The sequence below is a fragment of the Cyprinodon variegatus genome, unplaced genomic scaffold (genome assembly GCF_000732505.1).
Source record: "Cyprinodon variegatus isolate N-32 unplaced genomic scaffold, C_variegatus-1.0 Scaffold1144, whole genome shotgun sequence".
NCBI lineage: Eukaryota > Metazoa > Chordata > Actinopteri > Cyprinodontiformes > Cyprinodontidae > Cyprinodon > Cyprinodon variegatus.
In genome coordinates, this window is record NW_015151597.1 from 58,274 (window position 1) to 81,780 (window position 23,507).

At 36.6% G+C, this 23,507-nt stretch overlaps 1 protein-coding gene across 2 annotated transcripts in view; it reads left to right on the top strand.

Annotated features, from left to right (window-relative positions):
• The window catches only part of stra6 (stimulated by retinoic acid 6), a 25,625-nt gene extending 2,127 nt beyond the window's left edge, over window positions 1-23,498 (top strand). Inside the window, exons 2-18 of one of the 2 annotated variants that reach the window (XM_015400753.1) lie at window positions 6,160-6,578; window positions 8,429-8,495; window positions 9,085-9,167; window positions 11,661-11,794; window positions 12,196-12,362; window positions 13,066-13,191; window positions 15,150-15,220; window positions 15,302-15,381; window positions 15,472-15,533; window positions 15,762-15,924; window positions 16,035-16,110; window positions 16,748-16,881; window positions 17,025-17,142; window positions 17,455-17,556; window positions 17,631-17,794; window positions 19,011-19,148; window positions 22,589-23,498. In XM_015400753.1, coding sequence (XP_015256239.1) covers window positions 6,508-6,578; window positions 8,429-8,495; window positions 9,085-9,167; window positions 11,661-11,794; window positions 12,196-12,362; window positions 13,066-13,191; window positions 15,150-15,220; window positions 15,302-15,381; window positions 15,472-15,533; window positions 15,762-15,924; window positions 16,035-16,110; window positions 16,748-16,881; window positions 17,025-17,142; window positions 17,455-17,556; window positions 17,631-17,794; window positions 19,011-19,148; window positions 22,589-22,827 — 1,995 coding nt within the window. In that variant the 5' untranslated portion in view covers window positions 6,160-6,507 and the 3' untranslated portion in view covers window positions 22,828-23,498. The remainder of the gene's footprint in view (window positions 1-6,159; window positions 6,579-8,428; window positions 8,496-9,084; window positions 9,168-11,660; window positions 11,795-12,195; window positions 12,363-13,065; window positions 13,192-15,149; window positions 15,221-15,301; window positions 15,382-15,471; window positions 15,534-15,761; window positions 15,925-16,034; window positions 16,111-16,747; window positions 16,882-17,024; window positions 17,143-17,454; window positions 17,557-17,630; window positions 17,795-19,010; window positions 19,149-22,588) is intronic. The other variant, XM_015400754.1, reaches the window with a different exon arrangement.
• The last annotated feature ends 9 nt before the right edge of the window (window positions 23,499-23,507 follow it).

A 23,507-nucleotide genomic window follows, 5' to 3' on the forward strand; every position in this document is an offset into this window, starting at 1 on the left:
GGGGTGAGTAGAAAATGAAGGCTAATCATGTTTTGGGTGTACTATTCCTTTAAGGATTTTACCTGGAACATTTTTTCTTTTGCCTGTGTAAAGTTAGTCCATGGTGCTTCTGTGGCCTTTGTGGATTTCCACTTTTTTGTGTCATCAAAGCTCGGCCAAAACAAATACAATTCTTTGCCAATTTTTTGATAGTACAGTCCTATCTTTATTGGCTTAACAACAACCACATCTGCTGTTGGTTGCCTTTGTTCTGGTTTGCCTTCATTTGTTTTTTGAGAAATTATGTAAGACCTAACTTTTGGGGTGTATGAAATAAAGAGGGGGCCTCCTACAGATGTAGTATTTGGTCTTTGCTGGTTCTTCAGTGTAGCTTTTAAGTAGTATTTAAAAAGTTGCCTGTTAGGATACATTCAACCGTATTTATCCTGTTACATATTTTAGTTTTAGAGTTATAGTCTGTAGGTACAACGATTATCATTAACAGCTTCTTTGTTTGGTTTTTTGGTCAGTTTCCTTCTGTTTGTTTTTTTTACCTCCTATTTAAGTTTTCCATTCTCCGGTTGGTTTTGTGATTTGAGTCTTTCTCCTGTTGGGTCATGTTCTGTTTGTCTAATGTTTTGTAGCGTCTGTGTTTAGGTTCTGTTCTGCCATTCATTCTGTTAGACTGCCTCTGTTCTCTGGTCCTCGCACTTCCTCCCACCTGTCTCTTGTTTCACTGATCACCTCTGTATTCTGTACTCCCCTTTGGTTTTTTTAGTAACTGCTGGTTCATGCTGTTGTTATTCCTCCTTGTAGGCTACCTGGTTTCACCTTTGTTTTAGGAGTTTTCCTATATGATTTTCCCTCTTGGATTGTTCAACTTTTAACTTGGGTATTTGAATTTTTTTTTTCCTTTTGCATTATTTCTGCCTCTTGTCTCTGTGCATTTTTTCCTTCACCCAGTTTATCAAACTAGAGCCAGTTTTTAGACTTCTTTTCGGATGTGATTTTTTTTTTTCTTTTGCTTTTATATCCCTGAAAAGAAAAGCTGACTAACTTATATAATATCCAACCTTGACCGCATGAAAAAAGACCTTTTATATTTCAACTTACTATCTTTAATTTTGACCCATTAGGTTTTTTTGAAGTTTTTTTTATTACAGTTTTCTATAATAAACACAAAAATATACACAAATGATAAATTCATTTATTTTAATAAATGTTTATTCTGCACTTAAACAAACCAGTTGTTTAATGACATGGGAGGAAGCTCTGGACATATTTTCTTTGATTAGTTTGTTAATGCATGATTTGTCTGTGCTGCTGCTGTTCATGTTTACATTGTTAAAAATGGATTAGTCAGTCAGTAGCTCAATTATATTCTGTTTTTACAAGTACTTAACATGGCTCCTTCCAAAAAAAGGCTTTTGAGTCAACTTCCTAAACCTGATACAAGTGTCTTACTCAATCAAACCAGCTCTCTGTGATATAACTGTTCAAAGCATTCTTTGTTCAGTGACCCCTTTATTTGGTGGGCCGCTCTGCTATTTTCTCATCAGAGTTAAAGTAGAGACATTTTATTGCATTTTTGGTGTTAGGTAACTGTAATCTTGTCACCTGGTCTGGTTGTGATTAAAGTTATAAAGCATATTTTTGGAATAAGTACAAATCTGTTGACAGGTAATGCTCTGTCTCAATATCAAGGATCCCTTTCTTATTTTACCAAACTGCAAACACAAACTCCACATACATCTTTGAGTTGTATTGAATTTGTTTCTTAACCGACCAACACAAAACACTATACAATAATCTTGAGTTGGAACGATAAGTTTGAAAGTTATAGTTTGTTAAAAAAATTATCATATGCAGTTTGTCACTGCTCTGACTGGTTGAAACTAATGTATAAAAATACATAACCCTAAACACATCATCCCTGCAGTAGAACATGGTGGTTGCAGGATCTGACTGTGGCAGCACTTTAGCTTGAAATGAGAAATTGGTCTGAAATGTTTGGAGGATGTTTAAGGGTATATGGGAGGTTGTTCTTTTTCCAAGTGAATCATCTAAACTAGTAGTCCACTTAATTGCGCATGAGCTCTTTCAAGTGTATATCTATGGTAAGCTACCGTTTCAGTCATTGAAGCTCATCTTTCTCAAGGCGGTTCTTTGAAATGGGCTGAGGGCTGTAAGAGAAAATGTGTCTACGAAGTGTATGAAAAGAAAAGAAAGGCCTAAGAAGAGAGAAGCAAGACCAGAGTGTTTTTAGGAGATTCTTTCACGTGATGCCGTACACTGAAAGCACAGGTCAGGCTTCCCACTGATGCCATGGTTGCAAAGTTTCTACTCGAAAGTTTGGTATGTTATCTGAAGGAATCCATTTCACATCACTGCTAGTAAAACAAATAGCAATGGGCTTATGCATGCTCTCACACTCGTTTAATAGATGTTCCCTCTCAGGAGTGGGTACAGGGTTGTGCATGTGCATTAAAACTGGAGAGAGCGGGTCTTTGGAAAAATTCAGGAAAATTCTCCAAAATATACCTTTAAAGCTAATCATGTGTGAAGATGGTTTAGGATTCCTTAAGCACTGACGATAATCTGGAGTTCACGCTAGAGCTAACTATGAAGTGATTCAGATTGAAGCATATTAATGAGTTTAGGGAAGATGATTACTGTAAATGTCACATTTTATACAAATGAGTTCAAGATTTATGCCTCAGTGTTGTGTGGATTGGGCAAAGTCTCCTACTGTACAATATGAATAGAATTTGTTGGAAAATAATTTTTGTAACAAAGATCTTGTTTTCAATATATTCCTTTTTTAAAACTTAAAACAAAAAAAAAAACAAAAAAACAAGGTCAATTTTACTAATTTGAAGCTTTCAGTCCTTTCTCCCACAAATAATTTTAATAACTTTGTTTGCAAAGTAAATGTTTGGTCTTCTGGCTCAGATACTGAACTAGATTTTTATGTCAAAACCATCTCAGTTTCTTAAGGGTCCAATTTCTGCATTGAGTTCAAGTTTTCACAGTTTAAACTTCTAAAGTTTTAATTGCGATACTACAGGACGCCCCCCCAAACTCTTGAATTTAGAGCAAGAGGGAGAAGCAGGAAGAAGTGATCTCATCAGATCCTTATTTTGTCGAGGTTTTTGAGGACCCAAATGCAGAGATGACAAGGCAGAGTTGAGTTTTGCTCATTTAATAAGGTTCCACATGAAACGGATAAAAAAAAAATCCAGAACAAGAAAAGGAAACTAAAAATCGGGAGATGCTTGGGAGAAACAACACATGAGGAGCAAGCAATGAAGCAACAAGAAACCAGCAATGAGGAACTGCAGAGGTGGCGTATATATGGGGAAACAGAACAAAGAAAGGGCTAATGAGATGATATGGGGCAGGTGTGGAAAGAACTAACTAGAAGGGAGCCAAAGGGAAAGGAAACAGGCACAAGGAAGCAACAGAGAGTAACTCAAGAAACACAAAACTGCCTACAAATTTAACACAAAATGGAAAAGAAACCAATAAACAAGTAAACACAGATTAACATAAATCAAAAGTGGAACTGAAAACTTAAAAAGAAACTCAAACAGAAGACCACAAGGGCAGAACCATAACATATTTATGTAAGAGCTGGAAGGATAGTGCATTATCTTAATTGCTCATGATTATCAATATGAAGATCAGGATGTTTTATTGGTGTGTATACAGTAAAACTGGAGCTTACAACATACAGAGTGATTTTTCTTTTCAACGCCCTCAGTCAGATAAGTTAAGGTTTAATTATTTATGTGTTTGCATGCCTATGCTGGTTGAAAGATGCAAAAGTATATTTCTTTAAATATATGGAACAAATGGACATCATCAAGTACTTACTGCATACCAGTGTTTTGTCTCTTAATTGACAATGTACCGGTATGCAAGTAGAAATGTTGGCAATGCAGCAGGATCTATGAGTTCCTCCATTCCCAGCTATAAGATTGCAGAATGCATTGCCTTTTAAACGTATTTATACCATTTGTACATTTTAATTTACACTCACAAGCAGAGGGGTCAAGTAAGAAATCCATAAATACTTTGTTGCCTTACTTAAGTAGAAATTTTGGTTATCTATACTTTACTGGAGTAATTATTTTTTAGACAACTTTTTTGCAATTATCTCCACTTTCTAATATTTACATTTTGAAAATAGACTCGTTAGTTTGTTACATTTAATCTCATTATCGCTATGGCTTGTTATTATAAAAAAATAAAATAAAATAAAAGCCATTAAAATAATTTGTTTCATCTACACAATTCATTTCTTTGTGGTTGGACACGCTACTGCACCAAAATTAATAGTTGTTCAAGATGATGCAAAGTTAAGTTTGACAAAGTTAAGTTTGACAATGTTGCAAGTATCAGGAAGTTATTAATCAGTATTTTAGAACATTTTCTACAATTCTGGATAATAAAATACATTTCCGCAGTAACCAGTACAAGGTTAAAAGTCTCTGTCCTTAACATTTTTTGATGCATAACATTTACTTTTATTATTTAAGTAGTTTTAAAAAGGGTACTTTTACATTTTTATTTGAGTTAAAAGCTTAATACTTTTGACACTTCTATTCACAAGTACTTTACAAATACAGAGTAGTGCATAATCATTACCTGGAACAATTTTCTATGTAATAAAATAAAAAATATCAAAAAAGATAAAGGCTAAAAACTGTGATGTGAACATAAATATATGCACTGAATCCCTTTACTCTAAACTCTTCATATAAAACCTACTGGCTTTAGGAGTGACCCTTATTAGAAAAAAAAGAGTTTAGTTCACTAGAGGACTTTTGTGAACAAATATCCTGACGGAATGGACAATAGTTGATCAAAGTTGTGCTGAATTTAAAATAAAGTTTTCTAATTTAACAATATTCTATGATTTGGAAAAAAGGGGAAAAGTTTTTTCATCAGAATAACAATAATTTTTTTATGTGGTTAAAAAGAAAGCCATTGTTACATGAGAGGGTTTACCATTTGCCTTAAGCCATGTATAGAATACAGGAAACATTCTTTTGTCCAACTGGAAATGTCTGCGCAGGGCAGCATACTAACACTGCACAAAAGAAACCATCTCTTTAGTGAAACATGGTCGGGGCAGCATTATGCTTCAGGATATCTTCTATGACAGTGAGATTGGTCAGACTTAATGAGAAGATGGGTGTAGCTACAAGCTGTTAAATACTGTAAAGAAGTAGAATTTTAGCTGCTGATAGGACAGTAAACCTAAAAATTAAAGTAGAGCAGCAGTGTCTAAGTTGTCTAAGTCTGTCTAAGTCTACATCAGTGGAACGGTTTAGATCCAAACATGTGTCAGAGTGCACAAAGGAATCTTTGCCCTTACTTGAAAATGTGTTATCAAAGCTGCTTCCCACCTACTCTTAACAAGTTAATCTATTTTACAAAGAAGTGAGTATATACTTTGGTTTATTGTTACACTTGTCTCACTCGCTTCCCCCCACAAAGTGACTAAGATGGGTGGGAATAAATGTCTTTTATTGGAAGTTCTATAAAATAGTTTCCATTTCACCTTACAACAATGCAAAGCTGTTGGCAACTGAACTCCAACTGTAGACACACACGTTTTATAATGTTACATAATTTGTAAAAGCTCTTTTGGTCTAGATATTTGTTCAAAACACTGTGTCCTGACAACAGTATCTTTCTTTATCTGCAAATGGCAAAGTACTGAGTGAATAAACCCTTGATTCTTATCAAGCTGAGAGTGAAGAGATAACACCTGTTGGGAGAACTTCCTCTGATCTAAACACATTCCCCTCTTTTCTGCTGTATTCCATGTTCTGTTGGTGAGTCACCACGATTAGGTCAGGATAACCTTTTAGTAAATAAACCTGTGCCATGACAATCAGGAACAACAGTTAAATTTCCCTGTTATCAGCCTGGTATTCCCAACGGCTCTGATAAAATTGACCCAGCGCTTGCAGCTACCCACACAGTCATAGCTGGAGTTTTATAATCCAGCACAGTCGATCACTTCAACCACAAGCAACAGGTACAGCAGTGGAGTTTATAAAGTAGATGTAATCCTAAGACACGGGTGGCCTTCCAGATTGGCTGCCCAGTTCTCCACATTTCTCCCTCCTCTCTCACTTTTGCCCCCCTCTCTACTCTTTTCTGCAGGCTCCTGGTTTGCTGCTGGTAACCCTAAGCTGAAACAGGGCCTTAAAGAAGGGTGGAGGCAACAGGCAGCAGCTGGGACTTGTCACTTTATACTCAGTACCAGAGTGGGACGAGGGCACCTGAACACAGGCTGTGAAAGAGGGTAGTGGAGTCTGAGTGAGAGTAGACCAAACACAGGGGAACAAGGACGCCTGTGCAGCAACAGCAGCCGCGGCAAAGGCCAACGTAGGACTTAGGAGATACTTTCACCCCCTTGAGGCAGGGGGATCACAGCGTTGTGTCTCTAGAGACTGTGGACAGTTTTCCAAGTTCTTGGTAACAGGATCTGTTTGAAAGAGAGACTGCACAATGGATAAGGATGCTCTCCTGGACTACGAGTATCCGGATCTGGATCCGCTGCCAACCAAAATGGAACCAGAGTAAGTATGAAAAGTTTTATATGAAAATGCTTTTCCTTTTATTATTTTCTACATCAAATTAAACTGTGTCTGTCCTCCTGTTAAATGTTGAGTGGTAGTTTCCCAGCCTTTTGTTTGGAGTTAGCTTTGAGATACACCTCTCACTGAGATATTAGGTGACTCATAACACACTTCTGCTGGGACAATGTCAGAGTGTGATCCAGATTCATTTCATCATGTCTGTCCTATATCTTTTTCAAATTTGTAGCTGGCAGGTTAATGAGGACATTTGTTGTCTGAATCTTTTAACCAAAATGCTTAAAAGTTTAAGAAACACCTTAATGTAATTTACCAAGAAAGGCAGAGGCAAATTTCAGTATGGATTTCAATAGTTCCTTACAGCATAATGTCACAGCATTGCACATTTAGGGTCAACTCCCACTTATTTAAATCCAACGTCTTTCTATTTTAGGTTATTAACCCAAATGTTATCAGAGAAACATAACTGGTACAGAACTAAATGTTTTGTTCATAAAACATTTAAGTTATAGGCTTTGGTGGCACAAGTGAAGCCCTTTAAGGTGTTTTGATTACTGTAACCATTAATTAGTCAACAATGGATCTATAGATGCACATTTTCATATTTTCTTTATCAATAAAACTGTGTTTCCTTTTGGCCTTAAGGTAGAGTTTCAACATGTTTCTTTCTGCAGATATATAACTTTTTGTAAATATATTTATATGCAACAGATATTTTTTCCCGCCCCCAAACCTCCCCCCTTTTGTCTGATACCCCCTAATAAAGTCCTTTAAAACCAAATGTCTTAAGAGTCCAACTGTGAGAGCCACTGCCTTTTTTTTTTTTTTTTTAGAAAACATTAATGAACAAACAGCATCTTAATACCAAGGAATACAATGGATGTTTAAAGCAAAGTGAGGTTAATACATTACTTACCAAACGTTTAGGTGTCTTATATCTAAGACTATGATATAAGATTATGACTTTGAATCTGCCAAAACATTGTCTTCCCATGGAGGAAACCTCAGAGATCAACAAAATAGGAAGGAAGATCTTCAGGACATTTATGACTTGAGCTCTAATTTGGTCTTATGGAGGACACCAAGAATGAAGCCAACTTTTGCACGAAACCCCACCATCAAACATAGTGGTGGTGGCATCATGCTGTGGGGATGCTTTTAGTCAGCAAGAGCACGGATTCTGATCAAAGTCAGCAAAAAGATTAGTGGAGTGAAGCACTAGTCAGTGGTAAAAGATAAAAAAAAAAAACTATTTAAGACAGCAAAAAACTTAAGCCTGGTATAAGGTTAAACTTTCCGCTAGAGAGCTTTATCCAAAACAGATCGGGAACAGAATGCTTTAGGGTTTTCATGTGTGAGAACGGCCAGTTCATCATTTCATAAAAAAAAATAGCACGATTTGAAAAAAAGATTACAAGTGTAGAAATAATATATATATATATATATATATATATATATATATATATACATATATATATATATATATACATATATATATATATATATATATAAAATGTCAGTAAATGGCAGAAAGTTTGACATTTTTGATGTTTTTTAGAACAGTCCAGTGAACACTGCGTCCCTGCCCCTTATTGTACAGCAGCATGATTGAAGGATTTTCTTGTTTTCTTTGTCACACTCAATAAAATCCCTTTAAATCCAAATCTCCGCTCTGAGACTTTGACCACCAGGTTTCAGCTACAAATGACCCTGAAACATGTGAAACATTTAGCAGGTACACCAAAGGTCAGCTTAGGAACTCAAATCCTTTTATCGAAGGGCCTCATTTTTTCTTCCTTAATAATGTATAATTAATTTGTCTTTTTGTTTAGAACTATCCCACCATGTAACCCTACGGCAGATGACATGCTCTATCATATATCCATCACAGCAATTTCAGTAAGTATAGTGTTGGTTCTGTTCTCTCTAACAGTATCTCACTTACATGCTTAACGAGGTTACACAAAGACAGGCACTTAACTTCCTGAATTATAGACTTTGCCCAAAACATGGTCCTATTTGTCTGCACATGGGCAAAAAAAGCATCTTAATAAAAGTCATACATGCTTTAATTGGGTAAAGAAATCACATAGTAAAATAAACTTCACATATTTGTGTTAAACTGGTAAAATGCAAAAGGAAGAATTAGATGAACTGCATACAATGTCTACCATCTTAAGTCGTGCTTTTATTCTCCTCAGATTTCTCTCTCTGTTCCCATGTGATGGTACTTTGTTTTCTTTAGAGAGCATCACGCTAAACTGCCTCAATTAAAAGCAAAACATTCTTCCCAGCCCAGCGTTTCCTAAACGTGTCATAGGTCAGAAAGGTCGTTGAACCCCCTTCAGTGACTGGTCATCCTGACAAATGACACTTTGCTCAGACCACATCTATAGGGAGCACTAATGAGGCTGAGGTTAAGCCTTTTGTTGCATGGCACTGCATGGTGCTCTGCAGCTGAAGCTAACTGTGATGTCTGTTCTTTCAGTTGGCCATAATGCTAATTCTAGCCATCCTGGCCAGACGTAGAAAGGCGGGCAACAGACAGAAAGGGCTCCCCGGTTTACTTAGGTGAGTATCATTTAGGTTTTTACTCAAATAAGTGGTTTGCTGTCATATTTCTTTTCAGGGGCTTTCTTTTCTATTGGCCTAGAAGACTTCCGAATAGTATAAAGCATAGAAAGTAAACAGGTTTGTTTAGATAGGGAAAACCCCATTTAGAGGCCATTTGGTAGTAAAAGTTGTTTTGTTTGTCAGATATCAAATTGTTTATTAGTTCACTTGTCGCATCATAAATCAGGAGTGGACATGAATGTTTATTTTGCTTTCAGTTGTGTTTTCACTTTTCCTAAAAGACATTTTAGGCAGCTCAAACTAATCTGGTGTTCGAGCAAACAGCAGTAAATTAAAAGAGTGGAAATCACATAAATCCAGATGGCCAACTAACCAGCAAAATTATTAATGTTAGGAGTTTTTATTTTTATTTTTTTACTGAAAATATGTCCACCAAGTTTTAAGATTTATCTGAGACTATTAATAACGCTAAAGGAGAAATATGTAAAGTTAATTAAAATCACTCTCATTTGTCACTGGCAATGGAAAAACATTTCCCCCCAAAAAACATAAGTTCTCTTCATCAACAAAGTCTAATGGTACTATGTTGAACTACTTTTGTGTGGTTTGTAGCCCTTGTTTACTTCCTGGTTTCTGAGCCAATCATATCAGGTTTGCCAAAACAGAGAGTATCATTTATATAATTCATGGTGGTAAAAGTGCAACAGCCTGTAACAGAGACACCTAAGAAGCCTCAGCATCCTTCAACAGTATTAAGACGACAACTTACTGTGAGTCAATTATCTTGACTTTAGAGAAACCACATCCTTGTCTTTTTTGACTTGGCAACCTGCACAACACTCACGGCAGCTGAGAAGGAGCGGGCACCATATGTTTAAAAGCTTATTCCTATCAGAAACACTAGGTGTCATTATTACTTATTGCTTCTTTAAGTTTTATTAGTTTTCTTTATACTAAGAAGTTGGATATTTTTGGCTTCCTAGTTAAAATGACACAAACAGACCCTAAATTCAAAATTAAAGTAAGAAAGTTGGACTGATTTTGATTTAAGTAAGTAAAGTGTATTTTAGATGCAGTTAGTAAAACTAGTTTTAAATTTCTCATTTTTGTGATGCTAACTACTCCTAGCACTAATAGCCTGCAACTATCACTTCCCTCTTCCAGAGAAAAATCTTTTTTAACAAAAAATCGTAATCGATTTGTAGGGCAGCCATATTTGATTTTAGCAAATAATCATCAGACATAAATCTTGCATTTTTAAGGGAGAATTCCATTTTATCTATTGATTAATCATTATTGTCATCCAAATTGTGTTTCTCAACCATTAGCAGAGTAACTTATGACCTCAGCTCTTAAAAATGTTCTTTCAGTGTTTCAGCAAACAAACATGGGGGAATATTTCACTATTATAAATAAATGTGATCATAAATTATAGTTTAATTCTCTTCCTATTTAGTGGATGTACTTAATTATTTCTAGTTGGATACTTAAAAAGATGTCTCCCAAAGTCCAATTTCTTAAAATCTCCCAGGCTTAAATTTAGTATCTAGTATAGCTGCCATGTGTGATTGATTGATTATTGCAGCTTTAAAATGTTCATTAGCACCTTTGATATATTTTTTTTTTTACTTTTTTCTGTACAGCTTTTTATGTGAACATGTTATTCTGATGTTTGAATACATTTTAATGAAAATAATATATCCTAGTAATTATCTGTACTGCATAAACAGGGTGATTTGGCTATTTGAAATGGCTTTTTGCATGGAACACAACCCAAGTGGGCTCTCTGTAGGGTCATATTGGTTCCAACAGGACATTAAAAGAAAATTATCCAAATGAGCCATTATTTGTTATCCTTAATTTTATGGCAGTTCACACAAATTTAACCAATTAACCCAATGTAAAATGCATGTAGGCCCCATATGTAAATCATAGCTGCTTGGTTGAAACTGTGATCCATGCATTTTTATTCAGGGTTTTACTCAGGATAACCACTAAGCAACCCCTTACTGTAAATCACTTAGCATAAATAAGTTCAGTCTGAAATATGTCTCCTGCATGTAGAGCACATAATTAAAATTGGTTTGACTCTTATTTATGCACTGATATTTATAGCACTTGAAAATTACAATTCTGGACATTTACTTTAATGTTCAAACACATAAACTGCTAGATATGTATTATAATTTTCTCACCTGTAATGTAGGTGTCTGTGCAGTTAACCTCTGCGCACAGTTTAATGCTTAGAAAAATCAGATTTTTTATTTATTTATTGCATTTTGACTTAGTTCAAAGGTTTAAATGTGAATTTTCCTGCTATAGAAAACTCCAAAATAGACCTGACGTTTACAGTATGTAGTCCTATTCTAACTTAGAGAACATTACACGATACAGACACTTGGTTTTGAAATGTCTTGTTAAAAAAGCCTCCAATTAACATATTAGTCTGGTGAAATGTTGGCACTAAACACCTGTTGCTTTACTTTGCAGTCCGGTCAACTTCCTGGACCATACGCAGCACAAGGGTCTGGCAGTGGCTGTGTTTGGTGTGCTGTTGTGCAAACTGTGGGGGCTGCTGGTATCCCCAAATCCTCTCCCTTTCACTACAGACTCCACAAACAAACGTAAGCTCAACCTCATCTTGTCTGCAACATTTTAATGTACCATTTACACTAAGCCCATAAGAAAGGTGATGAATGAACTTTACAAACGAAACAATGTTATATAGTTGGATTACTGTGTTTCATTGTACGCCTTCCGTTAGACTCAGACATCTGAGCAGCTTTGCGTTTCTAATTACATAAGACACGGATTTAACAAAGTATTTTGCTTCTTTACGCTACACCAAAAACTGAAGTTTTCACAGCCAAGAAAAAAAAAACATCTGCTAAGGAAATTAGCAAGTGTTTGTTAAAACAGGCTCATTTGAATTTTCATTTTTAGATCAGAACCACCTTTAGAGTGAAGATAGAACCAAATGTCATCACACCTTAGGATGTTTCACACGGCGGTGTTGTATTTACAGAGAACTGGGTGATCCTGGGAGTCTTCTACTACCCCGCTCTATACTACCCTCTCCTGGCATGTGGCACTTTACATAATAAAGTTGGCTATGTTCTTGGCAGCTTCTTATCATGGACACACTTTAGTGTTTTGGTGTGGCAAAAAATTGACTGTCCCAAAACACCTTTGGTGAGTAAGATTCTTTTTTTTTTTTTCTTTGAATATTACTGGCCTCATTCTTTGAACAGTATTTGTGCCATAGCAAGAAAAGCTAACTGTGTGTGGGTGTGTTTTTTCCAACAATCTTTCTGTGTGGGATGTCTATTGGTGTAAAAAGGATTATCTCAAAAACAAAGAAGCCCTGTCCTGCTCAGGAAACCCACTGAGTACCAAAAAGAACTGGACAGTAGGCAAATAAAGTTGGAAAAGATGAATACTAAGCCATCCTGAAAGATTCACTGACGTTTTCTGTGAGGCTTTAAATGTCGCACAAATCCTCATTCTGTTCAAAAATTTTAGGGTGATTTTGTGCACTGAATGGTTCTCTGTCCAAACAATTAGTTTCAGTGTCATCCTGTTTAAATCAAAGTGTTTTGTTGGTTTTAATCGCTTTAGAGCGTGTCAGTTAAAGAAAAAAGATGCCTAATTGATCCTTTTACGATGTCCGTCCTGCATAACGTCGTGTGGGTTCTTTGGTTTCCTAACTGACCTCAAAATGAATGTATTTAGGTTTATTTTAACTGATGATTTATTGTGATACACAATGAAGCAAAAAAAAGGCTAGCAAATATTTAAATTGACTAACATTCAGGATCCCATTCAGCTTATGCAGAGGGAAAAGATAACTGTATAAAGTAATCTAAAGTGTTTTTTTTTTTATATTGCTCTGCAGATACACAAGCACTACTCCCTCTTTTCCAGCCTGCCTCAGATATGCTGCTTAGCATTCCTCAGTTTCCAGTATCCCCTGCTTCTATTCAAGGGCTTCAATGGTGCTGAAAGGACCAACACTACCGAGGTGAGCTTTTGCCAGGGAGTATCTCCTATCTTAGGTCAGTTTCACTATGGTTTAGCTTTATCATTACCCCTGTGCTCTTCTAAGTTGGGCATTTAAATGATTTCATAAAAGGCATGTTAATTCTAAATCTGTGCACGTGAGGAGGGTTTATGGTGCCTGCTAACCAAGGAGCTTACCGGGCTCATTCAGCCAAGGCTTACTGAAAATATGAGCTCCTCACAGTACAGCAGTGGCATAATCATTTTAAGCAGGTTTGACGTGATTGGTTAATATTATGTTCTTGATCAGATTATGAAAAGGTTGCCATGTTTTTTTTTGTTTTGTTTGTTGCTTTGCTTTTTTTTTTTGTCGGGTGGAAAACACAATGCTGTTTTTATATACTAATCTTTGCATGGCGGTAACAGAGCTCAGTGAGGGGATTGGCTGGGTTTTTACATTGCTTCCACCAAATTTGTGGCAAATTCATGCACATAAATGGATCCCATTAATCTTATCAGATTAAGGTTTTGTTTTTTCATAATTTTTACAAATGACAAAAGGATTGCATTCTGTTTATATTTTACAAATTACAAAAAGGGCATAAAGGAATTTGAATGTCTCCAATGTGTCAGGCCTATATATGAGCTGCATTGGAATTTTTAAAATATTTAAAATTAGGTGTAATTTAGTTAAAATAAAAACAGCACTTGATTATTATACCAGCTGTAACTGACTGAAGTCCAGAGATTATCTTTATTATTATTATTTTTTTTATGTATTTATTTTTTTTTACCACAGCTGTAGTTATGGTGTCTGACGGTTATAATGAATGCTAGATAAATTTGGGATTTTTTGTCATTTTTTTTTATCTCCTCTTCACAAAACATTGGGAATATTAAGGAATTCTGCAAGCTACACAATTTACAGGTCTAAAATTACATTTACAAGCTCACATATGACATGTGTACAGAGTGATCTGGAGCATATTTTCTCACTTGGGCTTTTTGTTACCAACCAAAATTTCTTTGTGAACAACGAAATTGAGCTAGAAAAGTCTCAGCATGCTTACATTCACATATCTTATCCACAGATGCAAAGCATAAAATCCACACATGCACTCAATGATTCAAACAAGCACACAAAATGTACATATTCAAGACAAGATCCACAAAACTATTTGTGATGTATACCCTATTATATCTTGATTAATCAACTAGTTCTCTTAAAAAATGAATTTGTGGATGGAGTCACGTCAGATGACTTTTAGAAGTCCTCACACAAATGCAGTCAAGTTCAAAGACCACTGGTAGTTTATAAAATAATATAATACATCATAAATACTTTAATGAATCTTGTCCTCTGAATGTGTAAATTGCTTACGGTTGTTTGAATCATTAAATGCATGTGTGGATCTTGTCCGGCGCTTGTGTGGACCCTGTCCTTTCCAAGTTTAAGTCTTCTCCTGTGCATGTATGGATTGTCCTGTGCATTTGTGGATCTTATTCAGTGCATGAGCAGATTGTCCTGTGGATGTGTAGATCTTGTCCTGTGCATGTGTGGACCCTGCGCTGTGCCTATGTGGACCCAGTCCTGTGCATGTGTGGTTCTTTTTCAGTACATGTGCAGATTGTCCTGTGCATGTGTGGATCGTTTCCTGTGCATGAGCAGATTGTCCTGTGCATGTGTGGATCTTGTCCTGTGTATGTGTGGACCCTGTCCTGTGAATGTTTAAATCTGTCCTATGCATGTATGGATTGTGCTGTGCATATGTGGACCCTGTCCTGTGCATGTGTATGTCTTGTCTATGCATGTATGTATTGTCTTTAGCATGTATGGATTGTGCTGTGATTTTGTAAATCACATATATGAGTTTGTGAATATTGAAACTCTTCTAGCCCCATATATTTGGTAGCTTTCAGCCTAATTAGCATTTTAAAAATTGTCCAGTTTCACAGTGTTTCCCCTTTCTCTTCCTTCAGGATCTCAGTAGCAGCTATTATAGAGACTATGTAAAGAAAATTCTTTTTGAGAAGAAGCCCAGCAAAGTCAGGTAAGAATAAAATGTTGTCCGTATCCAGTGTTGCATTAATTACAGCTCATGTGTATAACTGTATTCTCTTTCTAATGTTAGCACATCAAGCACAGACAGACCAAAACTAACACAGCGGATAATCGATGCTGTGAAATCTTATATTTATACACCAGAGGAAGGTAAATGTGGTCTTTATCTTAACTGTTTTCTACACTCAGACGTTGAGAAATATTTGAATGTTTCATAATACTTTTTTTTTTTTCAAACAGCTTTCCGTTTCCCACTGAAGTTGACAATATCTTGTGTAGTATGTTTTATTACTCTGTATCAGGTAAATATCACAGTTCTGCATATATTAAAATAATATAGTTATATTTCCGCTGTCTATATGTTCAGCTAAATACAAACTATAACCTCTTGCGTTGGGTTGTTATTACTATTACTGTCATGAAAATACATTATAAAATAATGAGAGCTGAGTGACTTAGATCTTGGAAATGGAGTAAAACAATGCAGTATTTCACAGTACAGAAACATGTTTTCTTTTCTCTTCCTTCAGATGGGTCTTGTATTAATATCTGCTGTGGTGCCAACAATGCAGAAAGCCCGCTTCGGTGTCGATGAAGATATTGCAAATGTTTTAGCTGGCTTCCAAATTATTCTGTCTCCAGACAGAAAGGAGGTTGTCAGAATTGTTGTTTACTACATGTGGTGTGTGGAAGGTATGTGAGAGCGGTGATATTTCACCAAGCAGATTCATACTTTTAATTATCTTTTTAAACTGAATAGTTTGATGACTTTTTTAACTTTGAGCATGCTCATTTTCCCGCAGTCTGCTACATCTCAGCGATGACGCTGTCTTGTTTGGTGAACTTGGTTCTGCTAATGCGGTCGATGGTTTTGCATCGGTAGGTCAGAGAGCACAATTAAACACTTGCTTTCCTTCTTTCTTTTTTTTTGTTTTGCTGCGGAGGGGGGTCAAAGTTTGCTGTTCACTGGAAAAACTATCTAGATATACCGAAAAAAAAAAAAAAAAAAAGAAGTGTTACACCCAAAATCAGAACAGAAAAAAGAGAGAGTTCCACAAAAGAACTACTATTACTACTAAAAAAAGAAAATAAGAAAATAAGAACCACGAAGAAGAAAACAAAACAGTCTTATTATAAGAAGAAAAAATCGTCTTCCACTAGCAAAAAAACGCCTCTACCACCTCAGCAAAACAAGAAAAAAGCCAATTATAAGAAAAAAAAACGAATCAAAGAGGTAAAAATTTTTTCCAGTGTTGTCTTTTTCATCTAGGTTCAGTCATGATCCTTTTATATCTTTCTAGCAAAATAGGGAACTAAAAACAGCAGCTAAGATAGGGAAATAAAAGGCTCTCATAGCCATAAGGGAAATCATATAAAAAGAAATGGGTTTGTAAGTCGAGCATAGAATTGGATTTCAGTGGCATCCTTTGAAAAAGACCTCTTTCATATTAAATTCTGTAATCAGCATTATGTTTTGCACAACATTACATTTCTTGATTGTTTTTCTCCATTTTAGGTCTAATCTGAAGGGGCTGTACCGAGGAGATATTTACAATGTTTACAACTGCCAGCGAAGCATCAGGGCATCTAGGCCAGCTTTGGTCTGCTGGATGGGTTACACCAGCTTCACAGCCGCTCACATTTGCATTGGTACATTTAAACCATGACATTACTCATGCAGACATAATTAGGCTTATAGCCTTTTTGCTTTGTTGTCTTTGAATTACCCATTGTTGTAAATAAAAGTGGAAGAAGTGAGATTCTGAAATATTTTAACCTTTTGATTCATACAGGTATGATCATCCAGACTTTAGTGTTCTTCCTCTGCCTCATGATCGCAGTCTTCCTCATCATCATACCCATTTTGTACAGACAGAATCTGATTCTTTTCCAGATCCTGTTAAGCATGTGGTGAGCATCTTCAAGTCATTTTTTTTTTAACTCACAGTCATTTTTTGGCATGTTTTTAGCATTTGCAGCTCACAAAGCACTCCTTTAGTTCTAAGCAGTGAATACAGACTTCCTTAACACAACTTTAAAATGACCCTTTTATTTATTTTTTAGTTTGACACTCAGAAACCTGAAACTATTTTCATTTTACAAAATCCTCCGTGTAGAATGCACAGAGATAATTGGATTCAAAACATTTCCTGTCAGCTACAAATCAGTTTGCAAATCATTCTGAAAACAGGAAACGACTAAATGTTGATCTGGTCCTTGCAGGCCTTTCTGGTTGATGATTCTCCTAGCTGTGGTGCTTCAACACATCACTGCAAGGTTTTGCTTCATCGAGAAAACAGCAGGCACTCGAGACTTAAACAACAGGTATTTTACTTCAGTTATTGAACCCAGTCTGCATGACTTTCTGCATGTTTGACGCACTCTGACCTATCTTACAGGGGTAATCTCTTCCTGCTGACATATCTGCTGTTTCCTGTCAATGTTTTGATTGGAGTGTTGCTTGCTGTCTGGCGCATGATCATCACAGCCCTGTTCAATATTGTCCACATGGGACGCATGGATATCAGCCTTCTTAACCGCAATGTGGAGGCTTTTGACCCTGGTAAGACAGTTATCCTGTATAATGTAGAAAGGTGGTGATAGCGTCGCAGTCAAACCAAAACATTTAGTTAGTATAAATGGCTGCAGAACCAAAAACAGTAATTCAGTATTTACAAGACAACGAGGGAGAGGCAAGATAACCCTTCCCTAAAACCTACAAAACAACTCACCCAGCAAGATGATTACGACACTTATCCACCAATACAAAGAAGCAGACAGAGAGTCAAACATTCTTTGCAGTTTTCCAGACCAACAATGTAGCGTGACTCTGTTTGTTCTTCAATGGGAGCTTCATTCTGAAAACAGATGCACATGTTTGGCTTAAATACCCAAAAGCAACTTAAAAGGGGGCTTAGCTTCATGGTCATATGAAATGTTAATGCATTCCTTTCCCTGTAAAGTTCCCCTTTTATCCTCTTTGCAAGAGGACAACAAAGCAAACTTTCATTTTTGTGCCTCAACTTTGTTGAGCAATACACAGTTAAACCATTTGACCTCTGTTTTTGACTCCTGCATGAGGATAATGAAGCAGGTTTGATGCAGCAGGTTGATCATTTTCTCCCAATTCTTGGTAGATATTTTTCACTTCATGCTCTTTGTGTTTCACAACGAGTGCTGGTCTCTGAGAACTGGGAGTTTTTTGAGATAGCTTCACTCAACATAACTGTCCACAAGAATTGGGGGGTGTTACGCTTAAATGATGGATAATGAATTATTTTCATGTAATCGTATTGAGTGTGAGGAGAGATTCACCACTGCAGGAGTGTGCAACCTCAGGAACTGCTCCACAAAAACTGGTTACATGCCTTTAGTGTTCCCAAACACACATCGTAGACTACTTGTTAATGCATTTTTTTTATTTCACATAGATTTCCAATGCAGCATTTTAACCAATAAGAAAGATATTCAGTGATCCCACTTAGAGGCTAAACATTTGCATCCTATCCATTTTCCAGTTCTGTCAGCTCACTGCAGATTGGATTATATCTGTATTCTATGCAGCGCACAGACTCTAATTGGGCACCAATCTCTAAAATGGCTGCAGATTTAAGACATCTGTTGTGAGGAAAAGCAGGTGCAGGGAAAAAAGAGGTGTGATTCAGCAGCCATTATGTGTGATTGCCTCAAAGCCAGCGTGAGGTGTAGGTTGGTGCGCTTATTGCTTTTGCCCTGTCAGAATAATACCCCCCACCCCCCCACTCTGTTTCTGTCTACAGCCTACCGCTGCTATGCTCATTATCTGAAGATTGAGGTAAGCCAGTCTCACCCTGTGATGAAGGCCTTCTGCGGGATGCTGCTTCAGTCTTTGGACCAGGAGAACAAAGCTGTACAGGCGGCGAGGGATGCTGAAGAGGGTCTGTAGCATTGCATTCTGTTTATATCAGCAACACTTCTCCTTATGCCAAGATTTTACTGTTTTTTTTTGTGCTCAATGACTCAAAGTTAATTCAAGCATAGGATTATCATAGTGCTTATTACTACATTATTAATATCTCTCTAAAGGTATATTAGTTTCCAAACTAAGGTCACTTTTTATCAAAGTTTAGTCTGAAAGATAAATTCTTTAACTTCTCAGTCGAATGATTTATATCATTAATTCAAAGAATCAAGGAGATTCTGTACATTTCTGGGATTATTTATTGCTTCAAAGCTATAATGAAAGCTGAAAGAAAAATATTTCTTGATATGAAACTGAACACTTGAAATACTGATTAAATATCTTTAACTTTAACGGAAATATTACAGTTTTACATGAAAGAAACTAGGTTTACATCCTCAAGCTATAATCTATTTGAGCAGTTTTGCTGACAAAAAATAAGTTATTTGAAAATTAAAAGCAGAATTAAATCCATCCATCCATTTTCCATCACACTTATTTCAATTGGGGTCACGAGGGGTGCTGGCGCTTATCTACAGCTGTCAACAGGCGAGAGACTGAGTACACATTGGAAAGATCGTCAGTCTATCGCAGGGCAACACAGAGACAAACAGGACAAGCAAGCATTTACACACACACACACACCCCTAAGGAGAATTTAGAGAAACCAATTAAACTTACAGTCATGTTTTTGGACTGTGGGAGGAAGCCGGAGTACCCAGAGAGAACCCACGCATGCTCAGGGAGAACACTCAAACTCCATGAAGGGCCGGCAACCATCTTGCTACAAGGCAGCAGTGCTGCCCACTGCGCTACTCTGCTCTGCATCCCAGAATTTGATCCATTTGTTGCAATTAGCAAAACTGTAATGATAGAGCAGGCAATGAGAGCACTTATTTATTTATTTTTTTACTGGGTTTTGGTTGCTGTAATCAAGCACCTTCAACTCTGTCTGTGGACAATGATCCTGTCTTTTAAGACGTCAATCTGAAAGAGGCAAGCTGTTTGTGTCGCTCCAGTTACCGGCTTTTCATTTCTGGAGCCTCACCACTTTTGATTCCAAATTTTGTAATGATGATAGTAAAATAAGAAATACTAATGTTAGAGGGGTTTTAGATCAAACCAGACATATAATCCAGATAAAAAACATTTGTCAAAACTAAAACTTTTCAAGCTGGTCAGGCTGCTCCAACTGTTTTGTAGTTCTGATTGTTTTCATGTCTCTCCTAGTGCCAGTAAGGACAAGGAGACAAGATGTCTCAGGAGGGTAATCTACCAATCAGAAGGATAATGCAAGAAATAAATCATCTTAAACAGCAATTAGGATTCAGACAAAAGTACAAATATTAAATTGTTATTCTAGATAAAATGTTATTTTTAATAAGCTGCATTGTTATTAAAAGTTGAACACATTCAGGTGTATTTTTAAATATGGGTTATTATAAAAGCAAGCAGCTATAAAATTATTAGTATTAAAAGAAGGGGCTGCCCTGTGGCTCATTTGGTTCAGGGTTTAAATCTTGGCCTAAGGTCTTTCTAAATGAAGCATTCATGCATAGTTGCTGTGGTTTTCCAGCCATCTTCCACAGTCCAAAAACAGAACTGTTAGGTTGATTGAGCTATTTAAGTAGCTTTAGATATGAGAAGTTTGGTGCATGGTTGCCTATCCAGGATGTCTGTGTTTTCCTGTGATGGTCTGTTATTCTGTCCAGGATGTACCCAGACCCTTAAACAGAGATAGGCACTACCACCCTAAGCCGTTGTTAACCCTGTAATGCCAAATGTATCATATTTGATACATACGGTTTCTGAAATGTTTTGCGTCTGACACCTTTTGCATAATTTAATGGTAAAAACTTTGCTCAAAATCCTATTGTACACAATCAGATATACCTCATAACAGAGGGCAGAAGACTTCACAAAAAATAATCTTGACTTATCGCATAGTAATAAATTATTAATATCAAAAATGTATTTCTGTTTTTTCTTTTTACATATTTTGTTAAAAGGCCAAATAAGGACTTCAAACCAAAAAAAAGTAATTTTCTGCTTTGTTTTATTCTTGGATCAGGCTTTAAAGGGTTAAAGCAGATGTGGACAATGGATTGATATTTTTAGAAATCTTACTGATGACATTCAGGTTTTTGTAGTTCAAGACTTTGTACACATACAGACGCCATACTTTGTAGATTATAGACGCCCGTCAGTGAAAAAAAATTGGGTTTTGTTTCTAAATCTAAAAAGTTCAATAGAGACATTTCCATGGGCCATAGAGCTCAGCAGCTTTTGTGTATTAAAGGTCAGATCGGTGATGTTCTGTTTGCTACGTATTTTCAATGTATTTCTATCCAGCTATGGTTTGAAAAGGAGCTTGAGGTGCATGAAACTGATTACTGATAAACAACACCGCTGATTGTGGTGATAAACTAACAGTGTGAACGATGAGACTGAAACCTAATGAGCAGTAATGATTCTGAGGAAACAGATGCGTCTAACATAACTGTGAAGTTGCTACTAGAATTCTAATTGGTGAACTTTAAATGGGAAAATTACTAACGTGCAGTTAAAGATGAAAAATGCCAGCCTAATATCGACGATGAAAGCAAGACCTTTCATTTTGTTTCAAATTGGGTCATGGTATCACATAATCAGATCATAAAACTGTCTAGCACGCACACCCAAGACGAAAGCTTCACAGTTCTGATTTAATTTAGCCAGAACAAATTGAGTCTCACTGAGGAATAATTTACAGCTCTGCTGTTGGTCTCAATCAAATCTGCCATAAATAAAATAGTGGCCCCTTACTACTCTGGGCTTCCAACACCTACAAGACAATATCATCACTGCTGAAGCTTGTGTTTTTCTCATTTAGATAAACCAATTCCATACTTTTAATTACCCAAAGCATGTAGGGCTGCTTTGAGCTTTGCTGCTGAGCCATAATCATAAACACAGCTGCAAACAGGAGGTGAGCGGGGATCACCCACGCACATAGTGAGAAAGAAGAGGAAAAAGCCATCAGGACTCATCAGTTGCGGAGGAATGTAGGTGCAGCTGAGTCTAATTACTGACATGCCGTGGACATGTTGCTTGTTTGCATCTAGAAAACAATGCATCTATCTGGAATCATCTATTATATTGCAGAAATTACTCCTTCAACAGCTGATTAAACAGATGAGCTGCACTAATTGCCTGATACATATTCATGCTGCCCAAGGGGTTTAAGCTTTCAGCCAGTATGCTCCCTCAGGCAGAGGATTAAAAAATGATTACTATCTATTATTACACTTTCCATAGTATATTTCAAGTCCTCCGTGGCCTATTCAGTACCTAATTTCAGCTTTGAATCTAAAAGGTTATTTTTTTAATGGTTATAGATGTCTTGTTGGTGCTATCATTGTGTCTGTCTCCCCACAGGGATTCAGCTGGTTCAGCAAGAGAAGAAATTGCACAAAGTCTCCAGCTCCAAACGGGCTCGGATGCACTGGCAGCTGCTGTACACTCTGGTCAACAACCCCTCCCTGGTGAGCACCAGAAAGCACTTCCAGCTACAGACAGGAGATAATTTCTTGAACGGAAGCCTGAACCGCAGCAGCAAGCAGGGCAGCAAAAAGGAACCAATACCCAAGGATGAAGAAGCGGCAACCAGCGACTGAACCAGAGTCTTTGACCCTAGTAATGTAGTGGCTTCAGAAGTTGCAATAATTGGGGTCAAATCCTACTGTGAGAATTCTCAAAACCTACAATAGATGTCTGGAACTTGCATTATACGCTGCCTTGCATTAAGTATTGCTATCCCTTGAAATGTTTCACATTTTGTCACCTTTCAACCACAAAACTCAGAGTATTTTATTGGGGTTATATTTGACAAAGCAACATTTAGTAATAATATATGTGAAATGCAATTTAAAAAAGTTTATTCCTAGTATAAACAAACACAACTCGTAAAATGGGACATGTATCTGTAGTCATTTAATTTTACTTTGAGCTTTCTTCAGAGGTCATTCAGTTTATAGGATCTACAGTTTTAATTTTCAGTTCAATTGTGGAGAAGCTAAAATCTGAGTTGGACAATAAAATATAACCCTAAACTCTTTGCATCTGAACCGTGAAGCCTTTGATTACAAAGATAAAGGGCATGGTCAATGGTTGAACTACATCTAAGAGGATGTGGCCATCCATATAAACTATATGGACAAGGGGAGAATTGATCAGAAAAGCAACATAGAGTTATTTAGGAAATATGGGGGAGCTGCAGAGAAAAAGGATTCAGGTGGAAGATTTTATTATCAGTATAACTATAGCAGGATTCCCAAGCTATCTAAGGCAACAGACT